A 22,707-nucleotide genomic window follows, 5' to 3' on the forward strand; every position below is an offset into this window, starting at 1 on the left:
TCTTGGAAAGGCCTCCTTCCCTCAGTCAGGGCCTGTCAGAGGCTCCTTTGCAGCAGGCCTGGAGGGGGGGGGAGGGGGAGCACTCTGCAGCCTCCTGCCAGCTCTGTCAGGGTTCTGAGGCAATTTGCAGCTGGACATGACAGATAGTGCAGCCTTGGGGCGAAAAGGGCTGGTGCAGTCTGTCCAAGCCTCTGTTCTCATCCCCCTTGGCAGCCCTACTGACCTCCTCTCCTTTTGGTGGTCAGGAGCAGACTGGCAGCCAGACTGGGCTGGGTGAATGGAATTTTGGTCTGTCCTGGTAAGGGGCCAGTCGGAATGCGCGAAGCGCTTTCCGATTGGCCCCTCCGCTTGTCAGTCCAGGGCCATGGGACCAATTGTTACCCTTCCCCATCATGGGCTGAGCCCACCCCAACACCCCTTACTGTTTTATTAAGAGGGAAAAGATAATTTCAGTTGATAATTTTTATTGTACAAAATACTGTTGTTCAAAGGAGAAAAGACAGCATGGTTAAGCCCAATGTTATCATATCTCCCAAGCTAAGCAGAGTCAGGACCTGAATGGGAGACCACTCAGGAAGACTATGCAGAGGAAGGCAAATCACCTTTGCTTCTCAGTAGTCTTAACCTCCCCTTGTTGGGATTACCATAAGTTGGTTGCAACATGATGGAACCACGTTTACACACATGACGGAACCATATCTACAAACATACACTATTAGGGATGGGCACAAACTCAAATAAGCTGCCCTGGGGTTTCAGATGTCCCCCAAACAAAACCCTGAAATGAGTCCATAGGCTCTGAACCAAACTAGCAGCTTTGGTTGCCTCTACAGACTGTGACTCACCCACCAGCTGTTAGGTTTAAATGGAGGGGAGCCATTTTAAACCATCCATTTTGCTTCTCCCTACTTCCAGCTCAGGGGAAGTGACGGCCAAAGTTTAATGGCTGGCAGTAATTTAAATCTAACAGCTGATGGGTGGACCCCGCGAAACTGACTAACAAAATGTCTCACATCCACTTCAGCAAAACAGATGGGTGAAAATGGCTCTCATCCATTTCTGCCTATTAGTGGGGTGGTGCACCCATCAGAAGATTTGGCTTTTATATGGCACTTTTCTCTACCCAAAGGAATCTCAAAGTAGCTTACATTTGCCTTGCCTTTCCTCTCCCCACAACAGACACCCTGTGAGGGAGGTGAGGCTGAGAGAGCCCTGATATTACTGCTTGGTCAGAACAGCTTTATCAGTGCTGTAGCGAGCCCAAGGCCACCCAGCTGGCTGCATAAGAGGGAGCAGGGAATCAAACCCATTACACCAGGTAAGAAGCCCCCACTCCTAACCACTACACCATGCTGGCAACCATTTCACCAGTCCATTTTGCTGTTCCTCACTTCCAAATTGGGAGAAGCAAATCCAACTGGAGAAATGGCTCATAGTCATTTCAACCTAACAGTGGGGTGAGTGTGCTTCTTTGGCTAAAATCACTGTGAGCCATTGGGCCAGTCAGTTTTGCTATTCCCCATTTCCAAGTTGGGGGAAGCAAAACCCACTGATAAAATGAGTTTAAGTCATTTTAACATAACAGCTGGGTGGGTGTGCCCATCAGCTATTAGGCTGAAATGGCTGCCAGCCATTTCACCAATCCATTTTGAGTCCCCGACTTTCAGGTGGGGAGAAATGAAACCCATGGTGAAACGACTCACTGCCATTTAAACCTATGTTTAAACCATTTAAACCTAAATCAGCTGTGGACCTACATAATTCAGCTCTTAGGTTTAAATGGTCCGAACAGTCAAACAGGACAAATGTCAGGAAAATGTTCAGGTAAGGTGTCATCCCTAAACATCGGTTTGGGGGTTCTGAACTGATCCAAGTTCATGCTGAATTTTGATTTGTAAGCCGGTTTGTGCCCCTCCCTACACGCTGTTTCAGACAAATTAATACTTAGAACTACGATTAATCAATACTGTTTTCTTCCCTTTTGCTGTTGCTTGCTGTGTCCTTAAGTTTGAAGATGTATCACAGATGCAAAAGAAGCCCAGAAAGACCATTTATGTACTAGAGGTTTCATGCCGGGCTGCAGGCTGGAGTTTTAGTCGTGGCAGGTTGCCTCACCTCTTCCTGCACCCACATGGGGGAGCATTTGGCTCGGTGCTCCTTATCCGCCCCTGATTTGTGCTCCTGCACAAGAGCTGGGGCAGTGAAGTTCCCATTGCATTAACGGTCAAAAAGAGCATTCTATCCCATCACCTGCCATTTTTTCCTAATAAGCATAACCCCCCCCCCCCAAGTGCTTCTGAAATGGTACTACCAGGGGAAACTGAGCTCTTTTAAGGTCCATTGGTTTATCTCTCTTCCCTGAAGTCAGTGAGATTTAAATAGTATCAAACGTTTTGGCATCACAGAGTAGCAAAGCAGATGTGACAGTACTATCCAGTAAGGGGTCTCTGAGCAAACTGATATGCATTTCATTTGAGTGCTGATGGAATAATTGTACATTTTCTTGCCAAATGCATGCCACACAGTGTAAGAGAAACGAATGTCACATTTAAAAATGAGAAGTAAATTAAAAGCCACCTGACTAATATAGGTCAAAAGTTTAATACAAGACAGAATATTTAAAAAAAATAGCTAGGTATTTGTTCCCTCAGTATCCCAATAAAGCCTGGTCTAGAGTTAGTCTAAATAAAGAATTCCGTCATAAGTACATTGGGGCCTCAGCCATGCCTTTATGAACACAATATATCAGTGGAAGAAAAATCGGTTGTAGCTTTAGAAAATATTTTAGAAATTGTCCATCTGAGATCCCTGGTAATTAGAGGCTAGTTTGTGGAGATTGACAGGGTAAATGACTGGCTAATGTTTACACAACAAAACATATGCCCAGTACAATATCCTACACTGATGTTAGTGAAACCAGAGTCCGGAAATGTACAGTGGAAACAAGACCTGGTACTTTTCTTGCGCCAACACAAACAGCAATTACAGCGCAGTGTGAGAGGAGTCATAAGGAATACCACCGCGTATCAGTAGTTCAACAAAGTCAGCACTTTTGTGTAATTGCAGGGGAAAGGGCTGAAAAACATTACAGATCTCAGCAAGAAATGGCCCTTTATACTTTTAAACTGATCCTTGATAAAACAATGCCGGGGTCATGAGAAGGCTACTTTGCCAATTTTGCTCTCACCGTGGGATCCATGGACATCTGGCTGAGCTGCGGAAGCTGGAAAACGTCTTTAATATTCTCTTGACAGTAAAAACGGACATGTGGAAAACATTCTAACCTGTTAATCTGTGGTGCTCCTGAAAAAAGGAGGACATTTGGCTTTATACTTTGCAATGATAAATAGAAGTCTCCATGTCCAGCACTAAATGGCACGAAGCAAAGAATGCAAATGCCATTCCTGAAATATAGCTGGAGAAGAATATGCACCTGTGTGGCTCTTATGATGCTATAAATGCCAGGGATTTATTTTAATTATGACATCCTGTATTTCAAAATAGCACAGTTAATATTCTTTGCAAACTAATGTGGATTATATTGCAATGTACAGCTTCACTCATTCAGGGAGTTACTGCAAATATGCTTGGAAAAGGCTTTTGAAATTATTGTGTAATGTTCTTAGTGACTTTTCTGTTCCTCTCCTCCCAAAACAATATAGTGCAAGATGTTTATTTTGAAATTGTGATTCTAAAAGTCAGTGCAGTGTCAGGAGCACTTAAGTGCATTCTTATTTGTTTGTTGACATTGTTTATAGTTTGTCTTTCCCACACGGACTTAAGGTTGATGACGCATAGTGATTTGGTACAATCAACAAAATAGTTCATTATTCACTAACTCTTGCAATGGGATATTAGAAGACAGGAATCACCAGAAGGATCAGGAGTATAGCATAAATATTCATATGGCACATTAAGCAATGTAGAAGTTGCATAATAGGATCCTACTTATAAAACTCTATGTACAAGTCCCAATAATTTATCCGAGTAAGTTTATGAAACCGTTTTGCACTGTCCAACCTTATTGCTTTTTGGATACTTTCGCCTTGAACTACTGAAATTATTGAAATCAAGGGAAACCTAGCAGTATAAACCTCAACCTACCCATTTAAGCCCATTGACTTTGCTTGATTAAGAAAATATAGGGATGCCTTAGTTCTTAAAGCAATAATCCACCATTAGGTTAAGTACGTAGTGATCGGTTGTGAACTCATAAGGTTGGATCCTGCCAGATTTGTACTTGATCCTACTTGATTCTTCTCTCATTATAGCCACTGTCCCATGTAACTTTAATCCAAGTTTAATACTCCAATTAAAAAATGAAACATGGTTCAGATGTCCACTTGAACAATGCTTTAATTATAAAACTTCCACCTGCTTTATCTTCTGTCATGTCCTTGACCAACACTGTGGTTTGTTGTTATATCAATGGGATTAGGGAAGTCTCTGGGTCTTCTACTCCCTTTCCTAAAGTGAGTGAAGAAAAAAAACCCCGCATTCATGAAAAACTGTTGTTATGTCAGAACCACAAATAATGGTTCCCTTCTATCCAAACCCAAAAAAACATGGTTTACAAACCTGGCTTGGAGGACACAAGAAGAAAAAAAATGCATCATATGTGATTTTGATAAAATGACACTTGTTGAATTGCAAAAGTGGAAGTGTTTAATTTCTGAGCCACATTCTGATGTAGAAGGTCCAGAATTCCCCAGAATTGATCATGTGTTATCAGATCAGTTAAATCCCTTAACCAAGTGGAACCAAAAACACAGCAGTATCAATAATTAGGAAAATCTTTGAAAATAATAAAGGTTTCACCTACTGGCAAAAACGAGGCAAAGTGACAGAAGGGCTGTGGCTCAGTGAAAGAGCATCTGCTTTGTAGGCAAAAGGTTCCAAGTTCTATCCCTGGAATCTCCAGTTAAAAGTATCAGGTAGGCCGATTCCACACGGGGAGGATGGATTGCTTGTTGGGAGGTGGAGAAAAATCCCACCTCCACACGATGCTGACATCAGCCAGGGGCTGACCTGGCACTGGCCCCACCCAGGCACCCAGAAGCTATGGGCCAAGGAAACGTGGATATATTTGGAGTGCCGGTAGGCAACCAGGACGCCAAGGGGGCCTCTGCCGACACATGGCCATGTGTTGGCAGAAAATCCGAGTTCTGAGGAAGTAACCATGACGGGTCCTCCCGACTTGCCATCGCCCAGCATCCTCATATGGCTGCAGTGCTTCAGGCCGCACGGGAAAACTTTGGCAGGATGGTACTGTGTGTGGTGGAAACTCCGGACCAATTCCTCCCAGCTGAACTGGCAGGATGCAACCTGACGCTACACCCTCTGTGCAGACTATCAGAGCTTCTGGCAGTCTGAGTAGACAACACTGATGCTGATGAACTGATGGTCTAGTTTAATATAAGGCAGCTTGATATGTTAAATAAGTTCTAGCCATTCTCATTTCAGTAAAAGAAAGAATAGGCTTTACTAACCATTACAAATATGGAAGGAATTGTGAAACAAATTTATTCCAGTTACAGATTTTCTTAAGCCATTTGATAGTTACTCATAAAATCAAAATATGTGTGCCTAAAAGATTAAGGAACACTAGAAACGTTCAAGTTGAAGCATATGACTTAATTTGTTGCACACAGATCTGTTGAGTGTGCAGGCTACCCTATCCATTAGGATCAAGTATATGCTGTTCTCAAGATTAGAACTTCTAGAGGTGCTGAGTATTTATATAGGGACAACAGATCTCTCAAGATTATGAGCTATTATAGAAACAGGCTGTCTTGTTGAAGAAATTCTGTCTGATGCTTTGCTATCTGGATAGGTGCTTAACTTCATTTAGTTTTAAAAATGAGAAGAGAAATGTTACAGCATTTAGGGTAAATTCCTTGAATTATATTACCACATATGAGAAATAGAAATTACATAACACAGTAGCAAATAATCTGAATGCTTCCATGGGATGTGGAAAGAATTTTTTTTTAAATCACAATGTAATTTTGCCTGCGTTATATTGACAGCCACCTAAAACAAAACTAACAAAAGAAGTAAAAAAGATGGATTTGTGGATTAGCATGGAAGTTCAAGGTCACAAGTTGTATTGTTATACCATCTGTGTCACAGTGAAAATATCAGCATGTTTCTTACCAGAATACTTTGAGCACTTAGTATATTTTTTGTTACCAAGCAAGTGATACTGAAAAATACCAGCATTCTTAAAATAATAAAGATGAGTTAATCCAGAATCTTAAAGGAAGAGCTGTATATTCAGATAGCCCTAAGAGGAAAAACAGAGACTTTTTGGCTGTAGCCTCAGCTGTGGGAAGACACTTTTGAGAAGTCATGCCAAAATAATCTTTCTTCTGAGCAAAAAAATGAAGTGTCACCTACTTAACTGAAATATAGAGGTTAGGGCTTTGTTGTTAGGTTTCTTATGGATTTTTGGTGCCTTGCTGTAGATAGGCTGTTCTTAAGCACCATACCACCAAACCTAAGCACTTGTAAATTCCACTGATAGGTGGGTTACAGATTTCAGGAGGAACTGAGCACAAGCCCAGTTGGAAACTGGGACATCAATCTTTGATTTTAGAATTTTCAAAATGCTTAATTCTTTGTAGATGTAACTGTCCCACATGGCAACTCAAGGTACTTCTTCTTTGTAAGTTACCAAATCTGACCACAAAGATTTTATTTACTTGTTATGTTATGCCCCACTTTTCTACCCAATTGTAATTCAAAACTATTTTCCTTGCCTCTCTTTTGTTCCACTGAGGTAAGTGAAGCTGAGTGAGGGCGTGGTCCAAGGTTATCCATTGAGTTCACATGGCAAAGTAGAATTTCAGGCCTCAGTCTCTCAGTTTGTAGTCCAGCACTCGAAACACTACAATATACTGAGATTTGTTTATGTTACCAAGTGAATCTTAGGCATACCTTGAGTTATTTGTTTAGATCACTAATAGTTCACATCTTCAAAGAGCTGATTACATAGAAAAGCAGTGCAATAAAATAGTTTAAAACAACATAAAATTATCAATATTAAAATAAACCAGGGGCATCAAAACAGTATAAATTAATATTCAGCTGCCTAAAAATATTCAGATCTAGAAATCAGAACTGTAAAAAGTTCAGACAGTTTTTTCTACAAATCTGAAAAATACCCTTGGATTGCAGAAAAAGCTGAATTAAAAAAATACATTGGGGTTGGGAAGAAAAGCAGCACCCATGGCTTCAAAAAAAAAATTCTGCTGACAGTCTGACTTTCAGACAGTATGTGGGACACATACCTGCTCTGGGGTTACTTGGACAGGGCCTTCTCCCTCCCCTGCAAACGCACAGACATCCTTCTGTTCCCCCTCCCCCATTGCTGCAGCCTTGGTCTCAGACCTTGCAGCCACTTCCTTGCCCCTCGCTGGTGTTGCAGGCACTGGCTGGGCCCGTGGAGGGTACCACGGCCTCTGCCTCGGCTGTCTCAGCTCCCTTGGCCTCTTCTTCCTTTTCTGGCTCACTCCATGAGGTGGGACTACAGATGTCATGCCGTATTCATATCCGTTTCAGGAGGTGCACCAGAAGATGAGTCCCACATCAAAAAGAATGTCCTCATTGGCCTTTGCTAGGCAACAACATGGCCTTTAATCCCTGGTTTCTGTCAGTATAAGGCAGAAGAAGGGCACAGGGGCTTTCTAGAGCTGTTTTGACCTTTGATTGGGGGCTGATTGGGGTTAGGCCTAGCAGCAATCACAGGTGACTTGATACCATATGACTTGTATGACTTACCCAATACTGAATGTCTGCTACTGTTCAACAACAGCCTCCCTACCAAAGTGGTTAGAGTTTCAGACTAGATCTGGGAGGCCCACATTCAAATCTCCACTTTACCATGGAAGCTCACTGGATGGTTTTGGGTACCCTCACCAATGGTTCCTGAGAGAGAATTTGTTTCTTAAAACGACAGGAGCAGCTGCTCTTATTTTGCAGAGTTTTAACCCTTCCTAATGTAATTATTACTTTTCCCCCTCAAGTTCATAGAAAGATCTGGTTTGTCTGTTCACAGCACCAAATTTAAGTAGATGTCTGGCTGACTGTTTCTTATAGACAGATGAGTTAGGACACTGAAGGATACACCTCTCCATTTCATGGAACAGTGGTTTCAAACATATAGCACATGAAGTGGTACAAACATTTTTTTTTGTTTTTTGTCTTGGATGTTGTCATCCATTTTGGTGTGCCTCATTTTCATTACTGGCCTTGACAGTCAAAGACTTTGGGGGGTTTTATGCCGTTTATTCACCATGTTTATGTTATACAGCAATTGATGTCGGTAACTGATGTTGAAAATGTTAGGAAATGTATTAATTTTAAACAGTAAATTTGGAGTGAAAAAAGAAATAGTCAAAAATCAAGACGAGTGTTCCTTAAGGGTTGCAGGGTTCTAAAATAAAATAGAATCAGACTGCTATCAAAATTTGGTTTCATTCATACTGCTTAAGACCATAGGATGAGTCCACAAATGACAGAACATATGTTATGTGAGTTTTCCATGTTTTTCATGCCTGAAAATAGGCATGAAAACAAAATATGTTCAACAAAATACGATATAACTACACTTTGAAACTAATTCTATGTCTCTCTTATAAAGACAATAAAATGTTGTTCTATTTTGGCTAGATGTAATGAGAGGGGGCATCTCATGTCGTATCGCTTCTCTTTGATCGCTTTAACCTTTAAAGTGTAATTTTTTTTTAAATGCTTAAATAAAAGATGACCATTTCCAAATTTTATTAATACCTCCACTTGGAAGTGGCACTTTTTAAGGCAACAGTGCCTCCAAATGGTCAGTGAAACAATAGTTTTCACTTTTAAAGCAGATTCATTTCAGAGAGGTAAACCTTATATACATACTTGAATTTGTTTAAAATACAGAACAGCAGCAACTCTGTTAAGTTAGCAATATGTTTGATTCATAGTTTTAAACATTTTCTTATATTTATTTTGTTTTACACTTCTAAGACTTTGGCTTGTTAAGCTTGCAATACTGACCCGATCCTTCTTATATCTAGAGTTATAACTGAACAGTTAAAATATGGCCCTAAAAGTATTTGCCTTTCAAGAAGAGGGTTTCATTATTATAGAAAGGGGATGATGTCTTTGTAAGCAGGTTTCAGTGGATCCAGCTTTTTAGTACTGGCTCACTTAAAAATGTCAGCCATGTATGATTATAGAGATGGCTAGAAGCAAGTTTTCTGAACTGCACCATGATGGCAGCTACTGAACTGGGAAGGACCAATCTTTCTAAATCCACCCATTCAAGCTGTAAACTGTCAGCTGCAGCTAAATAGGATCTGGGTAGTGGACTGTACAAGTAGAACCCATCTGCTTGGCAATCTACTGACATCTTTATTACTAATTCTGAGGCCTCAAAAATTACTATGCCAGAAGGGAGTTATGAAAATCAAGTCCACTGCCTCTTTTGACACTTTGTTGTAGTGATTTGGAGCGCCGACTGCTAATCTGCCAAGTCGAGTTTGATTCCCCACTCTTCCCCCACATGCAGCCAGCTGGGTGACCTTGGGCTCACCACAGCACTGATAAAGCTGTTCTGATAAACCAGTAATATCAGGGCTCTCTCAGCCTCCCCTACCCCACAGGGTAAGGAGGCTGGAAGAAACTAACTCCTCTTGTTAGATTTGGTTATGAAGTTTAGTGACTTCTGGGGGGGAGTATCTTGATGTATTTGTGATCTTTTGAAAATGTTCTGTACAAAATAATAATAATAAGATATGGTCTTTATACCTGCTTTTCACTACCTGAGGAGTCCCAAAGCAGCTTATGATTGCCTTTCCTTCCTCTCCCCACAATATACACTCTGTGAAGTAGATGGGGCTGAGAGAGCCATGACAGAAATGCTCTGTGAGAACAGCACTATCAGGGCTGTGACTAGCCCAAGGCCATCCAAGCTGGCTGCATATGGAGGAGTAGGGAATCAAACCCAGTTCACCAGATTAGAAACTGCCACTCTTAACAACTGCCACCAATGAACTACACCAAGCATCCATTGTAAAAATCCTGCGGTAGAAGTGGGCCCATGGAACCAGATCTATGAACAAGATCATTAGCCCCAGTAATGTTGACTGGTGCATGAGGCCCACCGACCTAAATTGGATTTCTTCAATGCTTCCAACCATTTCACTTGTTTCTTTGCAGGTAGAAACACTGGCCATTCTCATTAGAATTCTAGCGCCTAAGCTGACTATGTCCCTGGATGTAGATGACCTTTTTTGACATTGATCAGGCCACTGTGTTCTTGAAGAGGGTGCATAGTAGACTTGGTGTCCTTGCTCACCTCATCTACCTCCTTGACTCTGCAGAGAATACAGTCTTGGTTGTCAATAGGCTACTAGAATTACTAAGACCTTAGTAGACACCTGTAGAGATGAGGCCAGCCCAAAACGTAAAGCATTATTTTGGACTAGGGGGAAAGCCTATTTATAAAAATGGGTGATATCAGGGGCTTGCGGAAGGGTGTGGGCCCCCTTCTGGCACGTGGGAGAAGGCATGGTTGGTGGAGCAGGCAGCCCTGGCCGGGTCTCTGGCATAGGTGGGCACCTCCCTGGCCCGTGGGCCATAGCAGCGCCGGCAGGAAGGCTGGCTGCGGCCCCAACGGAGCGGTGGACGTGCGAGGCGGTGGGAGAAGGCTGCGGCGGGTGGCGTTTGGGCAGGCAGACATCCGGGCCTGGCTGGAGAAGGTAGGCAGCGGGCTGCGCGCAGCAAAGTTCTGGGTGGGTGGGGGGCGGAAGATGGCGGGGGGGTAGGGTGGACCCGCAGAGGGGTGGGAGCAGGGCAGAGATGGTTGGGGGTGGGTGGCCGGGAAGAAGGGTGCGCTGGGTGGTAGGCTTCATGGGCAGTTGGGGGTGTAGGGTGGGGTAAAGGAGCGGTGGAGTGGCAGCTTCTCGGTAGGGTGGGGCAGGGAGGGTTGGGGGTGGAAGAGTGCGGGAGTTGGGGGGTGGGCGCGGTGGGCGAGCGCTTACCCGATGCATCCGGCCGTTGAGTTCAGGCATCGGCGGCATTGGCTGCGGCCTCTAGCAGGGCGCCAATGGCGGGCGGGTGGGTGCGGTTGCGATGGTGAGGGCTGTCCTCCTGGGAGGGGAGGCATTTTGGGAGGCTCGGGAAGCCTCCCTCGCACCCCGGGCAAGTTGGGTGGCTGGGCAGGAGGAAAGAAGCAGGGCCGCCGCGTCTCCGACCTGGCAGCCCTGCTCCTTTCCCCCTGGCGAAGCCTTTGACAGAGCAAGAGCACAGAGGGGAGGACGTGTGCCTCGCCGGAGCGCTGAGCCGAGGACGGGCCAAGTAGCCAATCACGCAGTTCCACACTGGCCCCTGAGTGACACTCGCCCCTCCGAGTTTTTATCACGGATGGTGCCCGCCCCTTTCTCCTCCCAACTTGCCCTTAGCACTTTATTAATACCGCTCCACAGGAGCAGTTACAGATACGCTGCCCCAAAATATCAAAAAGGGAAGAACTGTCTGGAAGTGGGTGAATTAGAATATGCAGAAAAGCATCTCTAAGCTTTATGGACATCATGTGATCATCCTGCTGAGTGCAGAATGGAGTGAAGTGATTTCATCCAGAACTTGTACTTCTTTACCACACTCTTTTTTATTTAGAATTGCAGCATTAGTTCATTATTATTACAATCCACGATCAGCTGTCAAGAATGTCAATAATACATTCTACACACCTGACGCCTAAAATAGATATTCTGTATAAGAGCCTCTTGTGGCGCAGAGTGGTAAGGCAGCCATCTGAAAGCTTTGCCCATGAGGCTGGGAGTTCGATCCCAGCAGCCGGCTAAAGGTTGACTCAGTCTTCCATCCTTCCGAGGTCGGTAAAATGAGTACCCAGCTTGCTGGGGGGGTAAACGGTAATGACTGGGGAAGGCACTGGCAAACCACCCCATATTGAGTCTGCCATGAAAACGCTAGAGGGCGTCACCCCAAGGGTCAGACATGACTTGGTGCTTGCACAGGGGATACCTTTACCTTTACAGAAAATATACAATTATTAATAATAGTAATACAATTATTAAAACACTGACTGTGTTCTTCTGCTTCATTATACATTCCAAAACACAGAATTGTGCTACCATAAGGGTAGTTTAATTGAAAGAGTTGGCAAGAGAAAGAGAAGTATAACAACAACAACAACAACAACAACAACAACAACAACAATAATATGATCTGCCTGGACATTGGGACAAATTTGGCATAATGTACATATTACAAATTTCCTGATAAAATCAGCAATGAAAGAGGTCATGTTCTATTCTACCTACCATTCCCGACTGATATGTTTATATGTGATACACACAGAATGATGTCTGATTGAAATATGACCCCCTGTTGGTGTTCTGATTCCTTTCTAGATGGGGGTTAGTGTGGTGGATTCTGCAGTTGCTGGTTTAGGAGGCTGTCCATATGCAAAAGGTGCCACCGGAAATGTAGCCACAGAGGATGTGATATACATGCTTAATGGTTTAGGGATCAACACGGTAAGTGCTTTTTAATGATTCTCTATAAGATTTTGCATATCTCTAAAGGTTTTGAATTGGAGGGGAAACTATTGATACAAGTACACAGCTCTAGAACACATGCAGAGGTGAAATGTATTATGCCATGCAAGATGTTTACTTGAGAATTTCCCTAATGCTGTGAACATTGTTGACTATGAAACTTTAGTGTCTTTGGATCTTTAAGGTCTTTGACAAAAGGTTCTCAGGAAATTGTAATTAGCCATGATCTTACTGGGCAATTCACTATTGCTAATAGGAGATGTTTTGCCTTTTCCAAGGACACATTCTACAAGCAATTCCAGGAATTTGTTTGAGCAGTTGCTGTTTTGCACCCATGGAACAAATGGTCTGTGAATGGGTAAAAACAACCAGAGATATGAATATGAGAAGCTGTCTGAAACACAATCATATTGCTAGTTTATCTAGCCCCCAGTCTCTCTCTTCCATCTGATAGTAGCTGTTTAACATGTTCTGCAGTCTTGCGGAGGGTGTAGTCTAGCACTGGACTATGGCTCTTTCCTTGGTGCTTTCAATGGCAAACAAAGCAGCATTGAATTAGTAGTCATTGATAAAGATGCAGGCCCACTGATTTGCCCTTCGTGCATTTTTACAGCTGTCTGATAGCCCCATGAGGAGCTCATACATGTTGCAAGATGGCAAAATATGTTCAGTGTGCAGACTGAAGCCATAGTTCCCAGCACTTTGTTTTTTTACTATCATGGCTGTGTTCCTTTACAATAAATGATGTTCCTGTACTAGCATCTTCCGATTGATAGTAGGTAGCACTTACGAAAGTCAAACATTGCTTCATGTTTACCCTAAGCCTGAATAATCTCCTGGTTTCCTTTCAGCTCCAGGTTTTATGTCCTTGCTTTGTTGACTGAAGTCACTTACAGGAGAAGCCAATGGTTGAAATCCATTTTGAGTTTTCATGTGGTTGGCATACAATGCCTTAGAAATGTTTAAAAACAGATTACAGAGATGATTAATCAACTGCAATCAGTTGAAGGAAAGATGATTTTGAGCCAAACAACAAATACAGTGGAGTGTTCTCCCAAAAACAGTGTAATGTCTTGGTGCCACACATCTATAATATCAGTAAAGTTTCTCTAAGATGCTTTATAGGAAATACAGGGCAGATTTTGTCATATTCCATAGTCAGATCAAGTGTCAAATTTATTTATACAGTCACAAATCATAATGCAGATAAAACTGTAAAATGTTAGGCAATATAAAAATTGAAAATTTTTGGTGAAATTAACTGGACATGAAGATAGTGGCTCTGTTTTATATCTTTCTGGTGGGCCTGAATCACGTGGGCACAGATTTCACTATCTGGAATGAAATTTGAGGCTTTTCATCCATGAATAATTCTTTGGATCAATCTGCTTCTGATTGGGATGGCTTCCTGTCTAGAAGTGGCCAGATAAGCTTGCTGTAGGCTGTGAAATACAAAGAGCAACGGGGGAAAATGTGTTCAGTTGTTTCTACCTCCCTTAATGGGCAGGTGCACAACCTCTCAGAGATTGGAGGATATTCAAGTCATCCTTGCCCTTGCATTCAGGGTACAACTGACCTTCTCTCACACACATTATTGGAATGTCATTTTTAATTAGCTCCTTTTCCCCTTCTCTGAACATTCTGTTCACTCTCATTGGCTGCTTCATCTGTCCATCAAAGAAGGTAACTGCAGAACTTCATTCGATCTAACTATTCTATGAATATCACCCCCTGTCTTTCTTATATAGACAGCTTTTCAAAGTTAAAAGTTTAAGGCAAATATGTAAGACTGTCTACCCTCAGAGGATGCCCACCGCATCTGGTGACTAATCATTCTGCTTGTGCCTCCTAACAGGCAGCCTCCTCTGGGGCACAGATAATTCTGCTGCATCTCCATGTGTAGAAGGATTAAAGTTCCAGTCAAGTCAGATATAGGAAATGGGGCAGTGTTAACACCATCACCTCCCATCCAACCTCCTTTATTTCCATTGGTGAGGGGGGAAAAGATTCTCTGTTCTTGTCTTCGCCCCCATGCCACTGGAAACAATAGAGGTTGAATGGAGGCACCCTCTTTGGGTGTCCACAGAATTGGAACCCCTAGTCCAATCTTTTTGAAACCTGGGTTTTCTTTTGAGGAAAGGCTCCCATGGCTATGCTGCAAATGTGGTGCATCTGCTTCAACCCCCACCCCAAGACCCTGAAATAGACAGAAAAGGAAATTGTTCAAACTGGCCAATCTCCACATGACCGGATCACGTTGGAATCAGGTTTCGGCGATTTAGCCAAGGCCAATTTGGGTGGTTTAACTTCAGGGGAACTGTGATTCTGACTAGATTTGTCCAAAAAGTGTCTGAATCAACACTGAATCACTTTTTGGACTATCTGAAATGAATCGCATATGCCTAGTTCTGAGTTTGAATCTTGCCTCGGCCATGATCTGTCCAGGTTATACTATTATGTTTGCATGGTGGATCTAGGCCAAGTGCAGGCTGTTATAAAACAGATTAGTGAGTTAACTGTGCAGCAACAGCATGGCTATCACAGCACTTAGCTTAAAAAAATGAGCGGACACTGGAGGCAGGGGAAAGGACCACAAAGGAACTTAAATTTTATTGAATATTATTCCATGTCCATGAGGAACAAATCTGTCTGGAACTATTTCCTTCACACAGCCCCTGGAGTTGGCTGCTGGTGTGCTCAGCACGCCTGCTGGAACTTGCCTGCTGCTCTCTAATTGAGGAGAGACAACCAGGTGCATCTGCTTTGAGTTGCAATCATGAAGAGAGACCAAAGACAAGAAGGATCTTTGCAGTTAGCTGTAACAATGAGAGGCATGGAGAGAAAGCCTCTCTTTTGAACACAAACCCAGGGCCCCTCCCCCACTGTCCAAAGCACACAGAGGTGCTGTATTTCCAGCAGTCCTAAACCAAGCATTAGACTCTGCTTCAATATGTTTCATCTCTTTTCCAAAGCAATTTTCCAATGTGCAGCATTTTTCTTATGCCCCACCCCCCAAGAAGCCTGCCTGACTCCCGGGTGTCTGGAAAGGCAGCATGTACATTTTAGGTGAGAGAAAGCATTCTAGCAGAAAAGGTTAGCTCTACCCCATGTATGAAGAAAGGGAGCAAAAGAAAAATCTGAAGGCTTCCCGTTATGGCAGCTTATGATGACTGCAATGCTAATGAAGAATCATCTGAATGTGCAGATACAACCGTAATATCTCTTTCGTCTTTCTCTATTGCTTTCTTTTCAGGGTGTGAATCTGAACAAGGTTATAGAAGCTGGAGATTTCATCTGCACAGCCTTAAACAAGAAGACAAATTCTAAAGTGGCCCAGGCTTCCTCCAGTGGCTGAACTGCACGAGATAGAGTGCTTGTGGATGTAGGCTATGATTAGTCAACAATCAATATGCTCTTTCTGTTTATAGCTGTGTAAAGCAACCCCATTGCAAACAAAATCTTTTAGCAGAGAAAAAGGGGCAGTGGAGACACGTTCAGCTGGTTGTAGCTGCATAGATAAAACCAGAATGGAAGATGTCAGAGCTAATGGTGCAGTGAAACTCTCTTGCCTTCTGTTGAGGCTTCCAGAAATCTCCCTGTCCACCATGGCCTTTGTCAATCTGGCCTATCACAGTTCTTGATCCAATGTTAATAGACTCCCTTTAAAAATATGGGATGCATCCAGCATGTTCCTGTTTGCATACAAGGGTAAGGAAGAGGGGGGGAAAGGCTTGAGGTAGAGGAAATGTGCATGTCTCTGTACTTAAAAAAACATACTTTCATGCAAGAGGTACATGTGAAGTTGTCCGTAACACCTCTTTATAATCTGCCCGGACAGATCAGAGTGATATTGCACTCTTATTGCACACTTGGAAGGGCAAGAAGACACTTTGCCTACCCAACATGCCTAGACCATCGGTGACACCGATACTTGAGTGGTTGAGTAGAGGGTATGCATGTAAACACAACACACAAAAGATAGATTATATTATCAGTTCTTAGAGTTTTATCTGGGGACTTGAGGGCACTTAAGTCCATCCATGTTGAATTTGACACAATATGGCCTCTTAAAATGATATATCCCAAACGCCAGAGACCTAATTCACAGTTCTTATTCAGAAATCTGCCCCCCTCCCCACAGACACACACTGCTACCCCAGAGATATGTGGAAGTCACTCTGTAGGGAATCTGGACAGCAAGAGATGAATGGGAGAATTGGGTAGAGGAACATCAAGGCAGAAATAGACTAGCCACTGACACCGTGTGAAATTCAGTCAGCTCCCTAGTTCTATGTGGTGGGCCATGCATTCAGAATCACTTTAGGAAAACATCCTGGTGGTGCTGGTTTTATTATGGGAAGGGGGGCTCCTTCCAACAATATCTTCCACTGGTATTTTTAACCACTTGACGGTAGAGAGTTCTAGAGATAGTGAGGACATTGTTATTTCTTAATCAGCCCAGCTTTTAATGCCATATAAATATCTGCAGCAGTCTATGAGCTCCATCCCAGTGTGTGGCCTTGCCATTAGTGGTTTTATTCTCCCAGATTACGTCTTTTCTCTTGCCAAGTCAATTATGTTAGGAACAGGGAGCCAAACCCGGATTTGCTATGAGTAGCATTTTTGTGATTTTTTCCCCCTATGGTTGACATCTGTTAAGTATATGAATGACTTTATCTTGTTCCAAGAATGTGTAGGGAATGGCAGCCCGCCATGTTTTGCAGATTTATGGAGCCCTCCTATAGTTGCTACATACATTAGATTCATGGCAATCTACTATTACCCCGGGAGTTATTTAAAAAATTTGAGCAGTAGTATTTGGGAGGATGTGTCTAATGAAGCCCTGCTGGTGCATAGTTTCCTTCTGCTTTGGGAGGCCCATGCAGGAGATTGCTGTGCATGTATCAGTAGAAGGGAAGCTGAGTTGTTGGGACTCCTCATCGTACATTTAAAGAAAAGGGAAAGGTTTCTGTCCATCTAATAATAATAAACTGGTTATAACTGAGCAGTTCTCCTCCCTATTTAAAATTTTAACCTCCAGTTCCCAGAATATTTTTCATGCAGGTGTAAAGGTGGACAAAAAAGTTCTCCTTTGACTGTTTGACGTAGAATCTTAATGGCTTCTTCTTCTGTGGTATTGAATTTTGTAGGTTGATGCTGTAGAATCATATAGGGGGTGCAATTCAAAGAACTGTGCAATCATACATAAATCATTGAAGACTGATTTAAAACAATGGGTTTTTTTTGTTTACTCATGCTTCTCAGTTCATTAAGGGAAAATGCTTTGATCCTTGAATTCTTCCACTACTAAAGTTAGCACTTTTACTGTGTAGTCTTGTTCACCATTCACCATCTTTCCTAATTTAGTTTGTTTTTTTCCTGAAACCAACACTTCCCAGTAAATTGTGTCTCGTTCTCATATAGCCCCAACATATAAAACTTACACATGATGAGGCACAATAGTAACTTTCCTCGTCCTCCTGAATCACACACAAGCCCATTCCACAGATGAAGGATAATGCCCTTCCATTGTGCTTTTGCATGGGACTTTCCCCTGCACTTCAGATCTCCATAAAGCTTGCTGGGTGGTCCTGAGCCCAATCCCTTTCTCTCGGCCTTCCCTATCTCACAGGCTCAGGATGAGGACAAGTGGGCTGGGGAGATCCATGGATGCTGCATGGAAGAGTGAAGTCAAAATGAAGAGGCTGATAAGAGTAGTGGAACTCGGTGGCTATGAGCACTGACAAAGCAGGCCCATGTCATGTGATCAACTGGCTGTAAACTAGGGGTGTGCAGGTATACACAAGACATTTAAGTCCAGATTCACCGTGAGTGTTCAAGTTCCACGTTGGACAAAAATCCAAGTCTTATTCCAATATTTCATAACATGAAAATCTACATGCTGGATCTAAATGTACAGCCTTCAGCAGTCTGGGCTGTAAAACAAAGGACATACCTTTTTGGTTTTGTTTTTCCAGCTGAGAAGGTCACTGTGATAATGGGCATAATGGCTGGCATGGCAGCAGAAATACATTTTGAACAGTTTCCCTCCAACTTCTGGGCGTTTGTCAAGATCGCTCACAATCCCTTCTTGGTGCTGCTCGCCTTTTCTCAGCCTCAAGCACTGAGCCTTCAGCCAAGCGTACTCAGTGTCAAAACAGGATGGAAAGTCTGCTGGCTGCCTTCAATGTCTAATTTTTTTCCTCCATTGTACCGCTGCTTCCACAGAGACACTGAAAACAATGCCTGCATTTTCTTGGGCTGGTTCTCAGTTCAGTCTTGCCTCTCTTTTAACCCTTCTCCCTCCATCAGTTTGCAAATCCTCCTCTATCCAATCAATCAATCAAACTTTATTACAGTCGTTCAGATGAAGTTCAGAGACCTCTTCTATCCAGTCTTCTGCTATCTTCCTTTGGCCTGTCAGGCCTAGACATCCTCTGGTGATGGTGGTGGTGGTGGTGGTGGAAGGTGCCATTCAGTCCCAGCCAACTCATGGGGACCCCATTGGGTTTCCAAAGCAAGAGACATTCAGAGGTGGTTTGCCGTTGCTTGCCTTTGCATAGTTACCCTGGACTGCCTTGGTGGTCTCCCATCCAAGTACTAAAAAGGGCCAACCCTGGTTAGTTTCTGAGAACTGATACAATCGGGCTAGCCTGTGGCATCCAGGTCAGGGCATCATGATTCCCACTCCCCACTCCAGCCAGTTTAGCAGAAGCAGCCCCAGAAGCAATGCTGTGGCTCTTGGACTCAGTACACAGAGTGAATGCAGATCTGCTGCAGCACTGTTCCTATGGCCTCCACCTTTCTTTCTGGTGAAAGGTAAATGCTGCACAGGAGCAAGTCCTCAATCTATCTTTCACCATGACAGAAAACCAGGTTCCTGTGGGCATTGCAATTCCAGAAACAAAGTCCAAAGCGCCAAGTGGCATGCACGTTGAGGACAGGCAGAGGGGTTAGTTACTGCCTCCTTGTGGTGCCTGCCATTTATAATCAGCATTCAGAGGAGCTTTGCTGATGTGGCACATAAGTATACCAGCAGCTCTACCAACACAGGCAGCAGTTGTGTACATTGCCAAGAATGCAACAGGAACACTCATGGGATGGCAGCAATCACGTTAATCTCTGTTAGGCATGAAATGGGCTTCTGTCTCCTAGATGCCTTAGAGCAGGGGTAGTCAACCTGTGGCCCTCCAGATGTGCATGCACTACAATTCCCATGAGCCCCTGCCAGCATTTGCTGGCAGTCATGGGAATTGTAATCCATGGACATCTGGAGGGCCACAGGTTGACTACCCCTGCCTTAGAGGGTACTCAGGCTAGCATTTCAGCTAGGTTTTACTTCAGTACTGTTCTTCAGGGCAAATCTTTTGCCTGCATCCTGTATTTCTCCTTCCTAGGAAGATTTGAATTTTCTTCATGGGGAATGTGCATAACGTACCTACTTGTTCTAAAGTATTTTTATTTCATTCTTATAAGCAGGAATGCGAACTATTGATGAGATTACATTTTTTTCTCCTGCCTTTCTTTCATTCAAGGAATTAAGGGCAGTGCACACAGGGCTACCTTTCTCCTTTTAATATTCACCACAGCTCTGTTTGACCTGTTAAACTGAGAAAGAAGGGCTGGCCCAAGGTCACGCTGTGAGTTTCATGGCAAACAAAGATAGGAGCCTTGGTACGCCCCAGGCCTAGTCCAAGGGGATACCAAGGTGACTCCGCCTGGTTCTCTGAAGTCTCTACTCTGTTACGCTCCCCTCTTATGGTGTTATCATTCTCCTCTTAAGAGGGAGGAAAACAGCTCTGAGGTCTGTATTCATCAGCCTAGCCTATTACGAATTGGTACATTCATCAGCCACCGGTGACCACCCTATGCGTCAATCATTAGCAAGGACCAGCCACCTTTTCATTGAATGTTGACATTATTAGGCTATAACCTGTACCAAGTGCATTTACTTCTAATGCCCTCTTTTTATCAGTAGTCCCAAGCAACTCGTATAGCTAATGGCTCCCAGTTGATAAATCTAGGTAACGCTGGAGGCCAGCAATAAAATCCTAAGTGCAGTTACATTGTTCTAAATTCATGGCAGGCTACAGGCTTAGAAAGGTGCCACTCGATTTAGGATTGCCTTGGAAGTCCTCTTGGTTGTCTCGGACAGCTCCGGTTTGGATAAGTAAGCCTATTACAGAGTATGCCACCGGTCTGCTATGTTCGTAGAATTGTTGATAGCCTGACGCACAGATAGATCTCAAACCATTACTGCTGCTTATTTTAAATAACTCCCACTCTTGTCTTATTTTGATTTTTTTCATGATTGACCTTAAGTGAAAATAGGACAAATTCATGCCTGCTCTTGTGAGTGCTCTGTGTCTGAGGAACCTGGGTATTTTTTTAAGTTAGCCTGGAAAATAAGCATTCAAGAGACTTCTGCACAAGAGAAGAATAGTGCAGATCCTGGGCACAGAACAGGATCTGATCCTGCCATTTATTACAAGCCTCAGGGTTTCAGCACATAGAGCTTCTCCATCCGCAAAGATTTCGGGGCACACAAAGAAATGTACCAACTAGATTGCGTATTCCATTGAAGTGACTTGAGAAGCCCAATTCACAGACTGTAGTTCCATGCGGCAATCATATGCAAACAGAAATTTGTGTTGTTAGCTAAACAATGAGACAGCCCACATGGAGAGACTCCAACATTTGCCAGTAAGAAAAAGCAGGAGTGTTTTATAACGTTTATTAACAGACAGACACCCTAGGCTTCCCTTCTTGTCTCCCGTAAAAGTGCTTCTGGTCCAAATTTCACTTTGTCCCCTGAATCAGGAATTTCTCTCATAGTCTTCAGGTTTCAAAAAAAATGATAACGGGTTCCTGGCTTCAGAGCAATGCCTTATATAGGCTGCAATATTTATATGTCAACTAATTCCAGTGACTTTAAAATGTAAAATGGTGTGGAATTTGGAAAATTAAAACAAAAACTCAGATGCACCAGAATGAAATCTGCAGTTGAAAAATCATTACCCCAGAAATTCCACCTGTACACTGGATTGTTTCGCTTCCATGGTCTTCAGGGCAGAGTAGGAAGTTACCTAGGTATTTGCTTCCTTATGTGTTTACACTGATCTACAGCAATACTGTCTTAACCTGCATGCCACTTGTGATACATGTGAAGAGGCAACAGAACCCAACATGTGAAGAGTAGACAGAAATCTGAAATACATACTAGATATCTTTGAAAAATATTTTTTGTTTGAATTGCTGCTTGACTTGTTTCTCTAGTTATTAATAAATAATAATTGAAATCAATGGCAACTGGATTCAGGAATATTATAGCTTTCTGGATAGTGTGATGTGATGGATGTACCATCTCTAGAAATGAATAAAAGTTTATTAGCATTAGTGAATCAGACTGTTCATTTAAATGGAATAGGCAAATGGAAGACCAAATCTCATAGCCTAATCGAGTTGTGGGACACATATACACACAAACCAGTCCTAGTTGTTTGTTGCTTCTCAACCATTGGATTGGGTCCATGGAGCTTTAGGACTGGAAAGGGATCTCAGATGTTACTATCTTGAGTGGATTCCTTATACTCTTCTAGTATGGTTCTTTGAACGCTCTCAGGTACACACTATCTGCCCTAGGGGATTTGTACTCATTCAGTGAAGGTAGGTGCCTCTCAACAACCTCTTTGTTCATGTCAACTAGCAGCCTACTACCATCTCTAGAAAAGCCTGTTGTCTTTTTCAGGTGGAAAATGGAGGCAACCTTTCTGCTTTCTCTCTGTCCTCTGGTTAGAGCTTCTCCATTTGTACCCAACAGTGGGCTTATCACTTCTTTTTCTTGTGTTTGCTCTTCACATAGCTGAAGAAGCTTTTCTTGTAGCAAGCTTACCCGGCCAAATTCAAGCCACTCTGAGATTTGGTCTGTCCAATGGTTGCCTTGCAACCCTCAGATAGTCTTCTATGTCCTTCCCTCCATTTCTTGTATTTTAATCTTTTTTCCCCTAGCTCATCATGGAGTTCTGTATTCATACATATTGACTTCTTGGATCCCCACCAGATTTCTGTCTTGCTGAAATAGTGATGGCTTGAGCTTGCAAGAGCTCTTGCTTTAGGAGAGTCCACATTCCACTTG

At 43.1% G+C, this 22,707-nt stretch overlaps 1 protein-coding gene across 6 annotated transcripts in view; it reads left to right on the plus strand.

The window, feature by feature from the left end:
* Positions 1-21,968, plus strand: part of HMGCLL1 (3-hydroxy-3-methylglutaryl-CoA lyase like 1) — a 93,174-nt gene extending 71,206 nt beyond the window's left edge. For all 6 annotated transcript variants that reach the window (XM_077308656.1, XM_077308663.1, XM_077308692.1 and 3 more), the window contains 2 exons: positions 12,426-12,551; positions 15,826-21,968. In XM_077308656.1, coding sequence (XP_077164771.1) covers positions 12,426-12,551; positions 15,826-15,927 — 228 coding nt within the window. In that variant the 3' untranslated portion in view covers positions 15,928-21,968. The remainder of the gene's footprint in view (positions 1-12,425; positions 12,552-15,825) is intronic.
* Positions 21,969-22,707: the final 739 nt, after the last annotated feature.

This window comes from Paroedura picta, chromosome 1 (genome assembly GCF_049243985.1).
Source record: "Paroedura picta isolate Pp20150507F chromosome 1, Ppicta_v3.0, whole genome shotgun sequence".
Classification (NCBI taxonomy): domain Eukaryota; kingdom Metazoa; phylum Chordata; class Lepidosauria; order Squamata; family Gekkonidae; genus Paroedura; species Paroedura picta.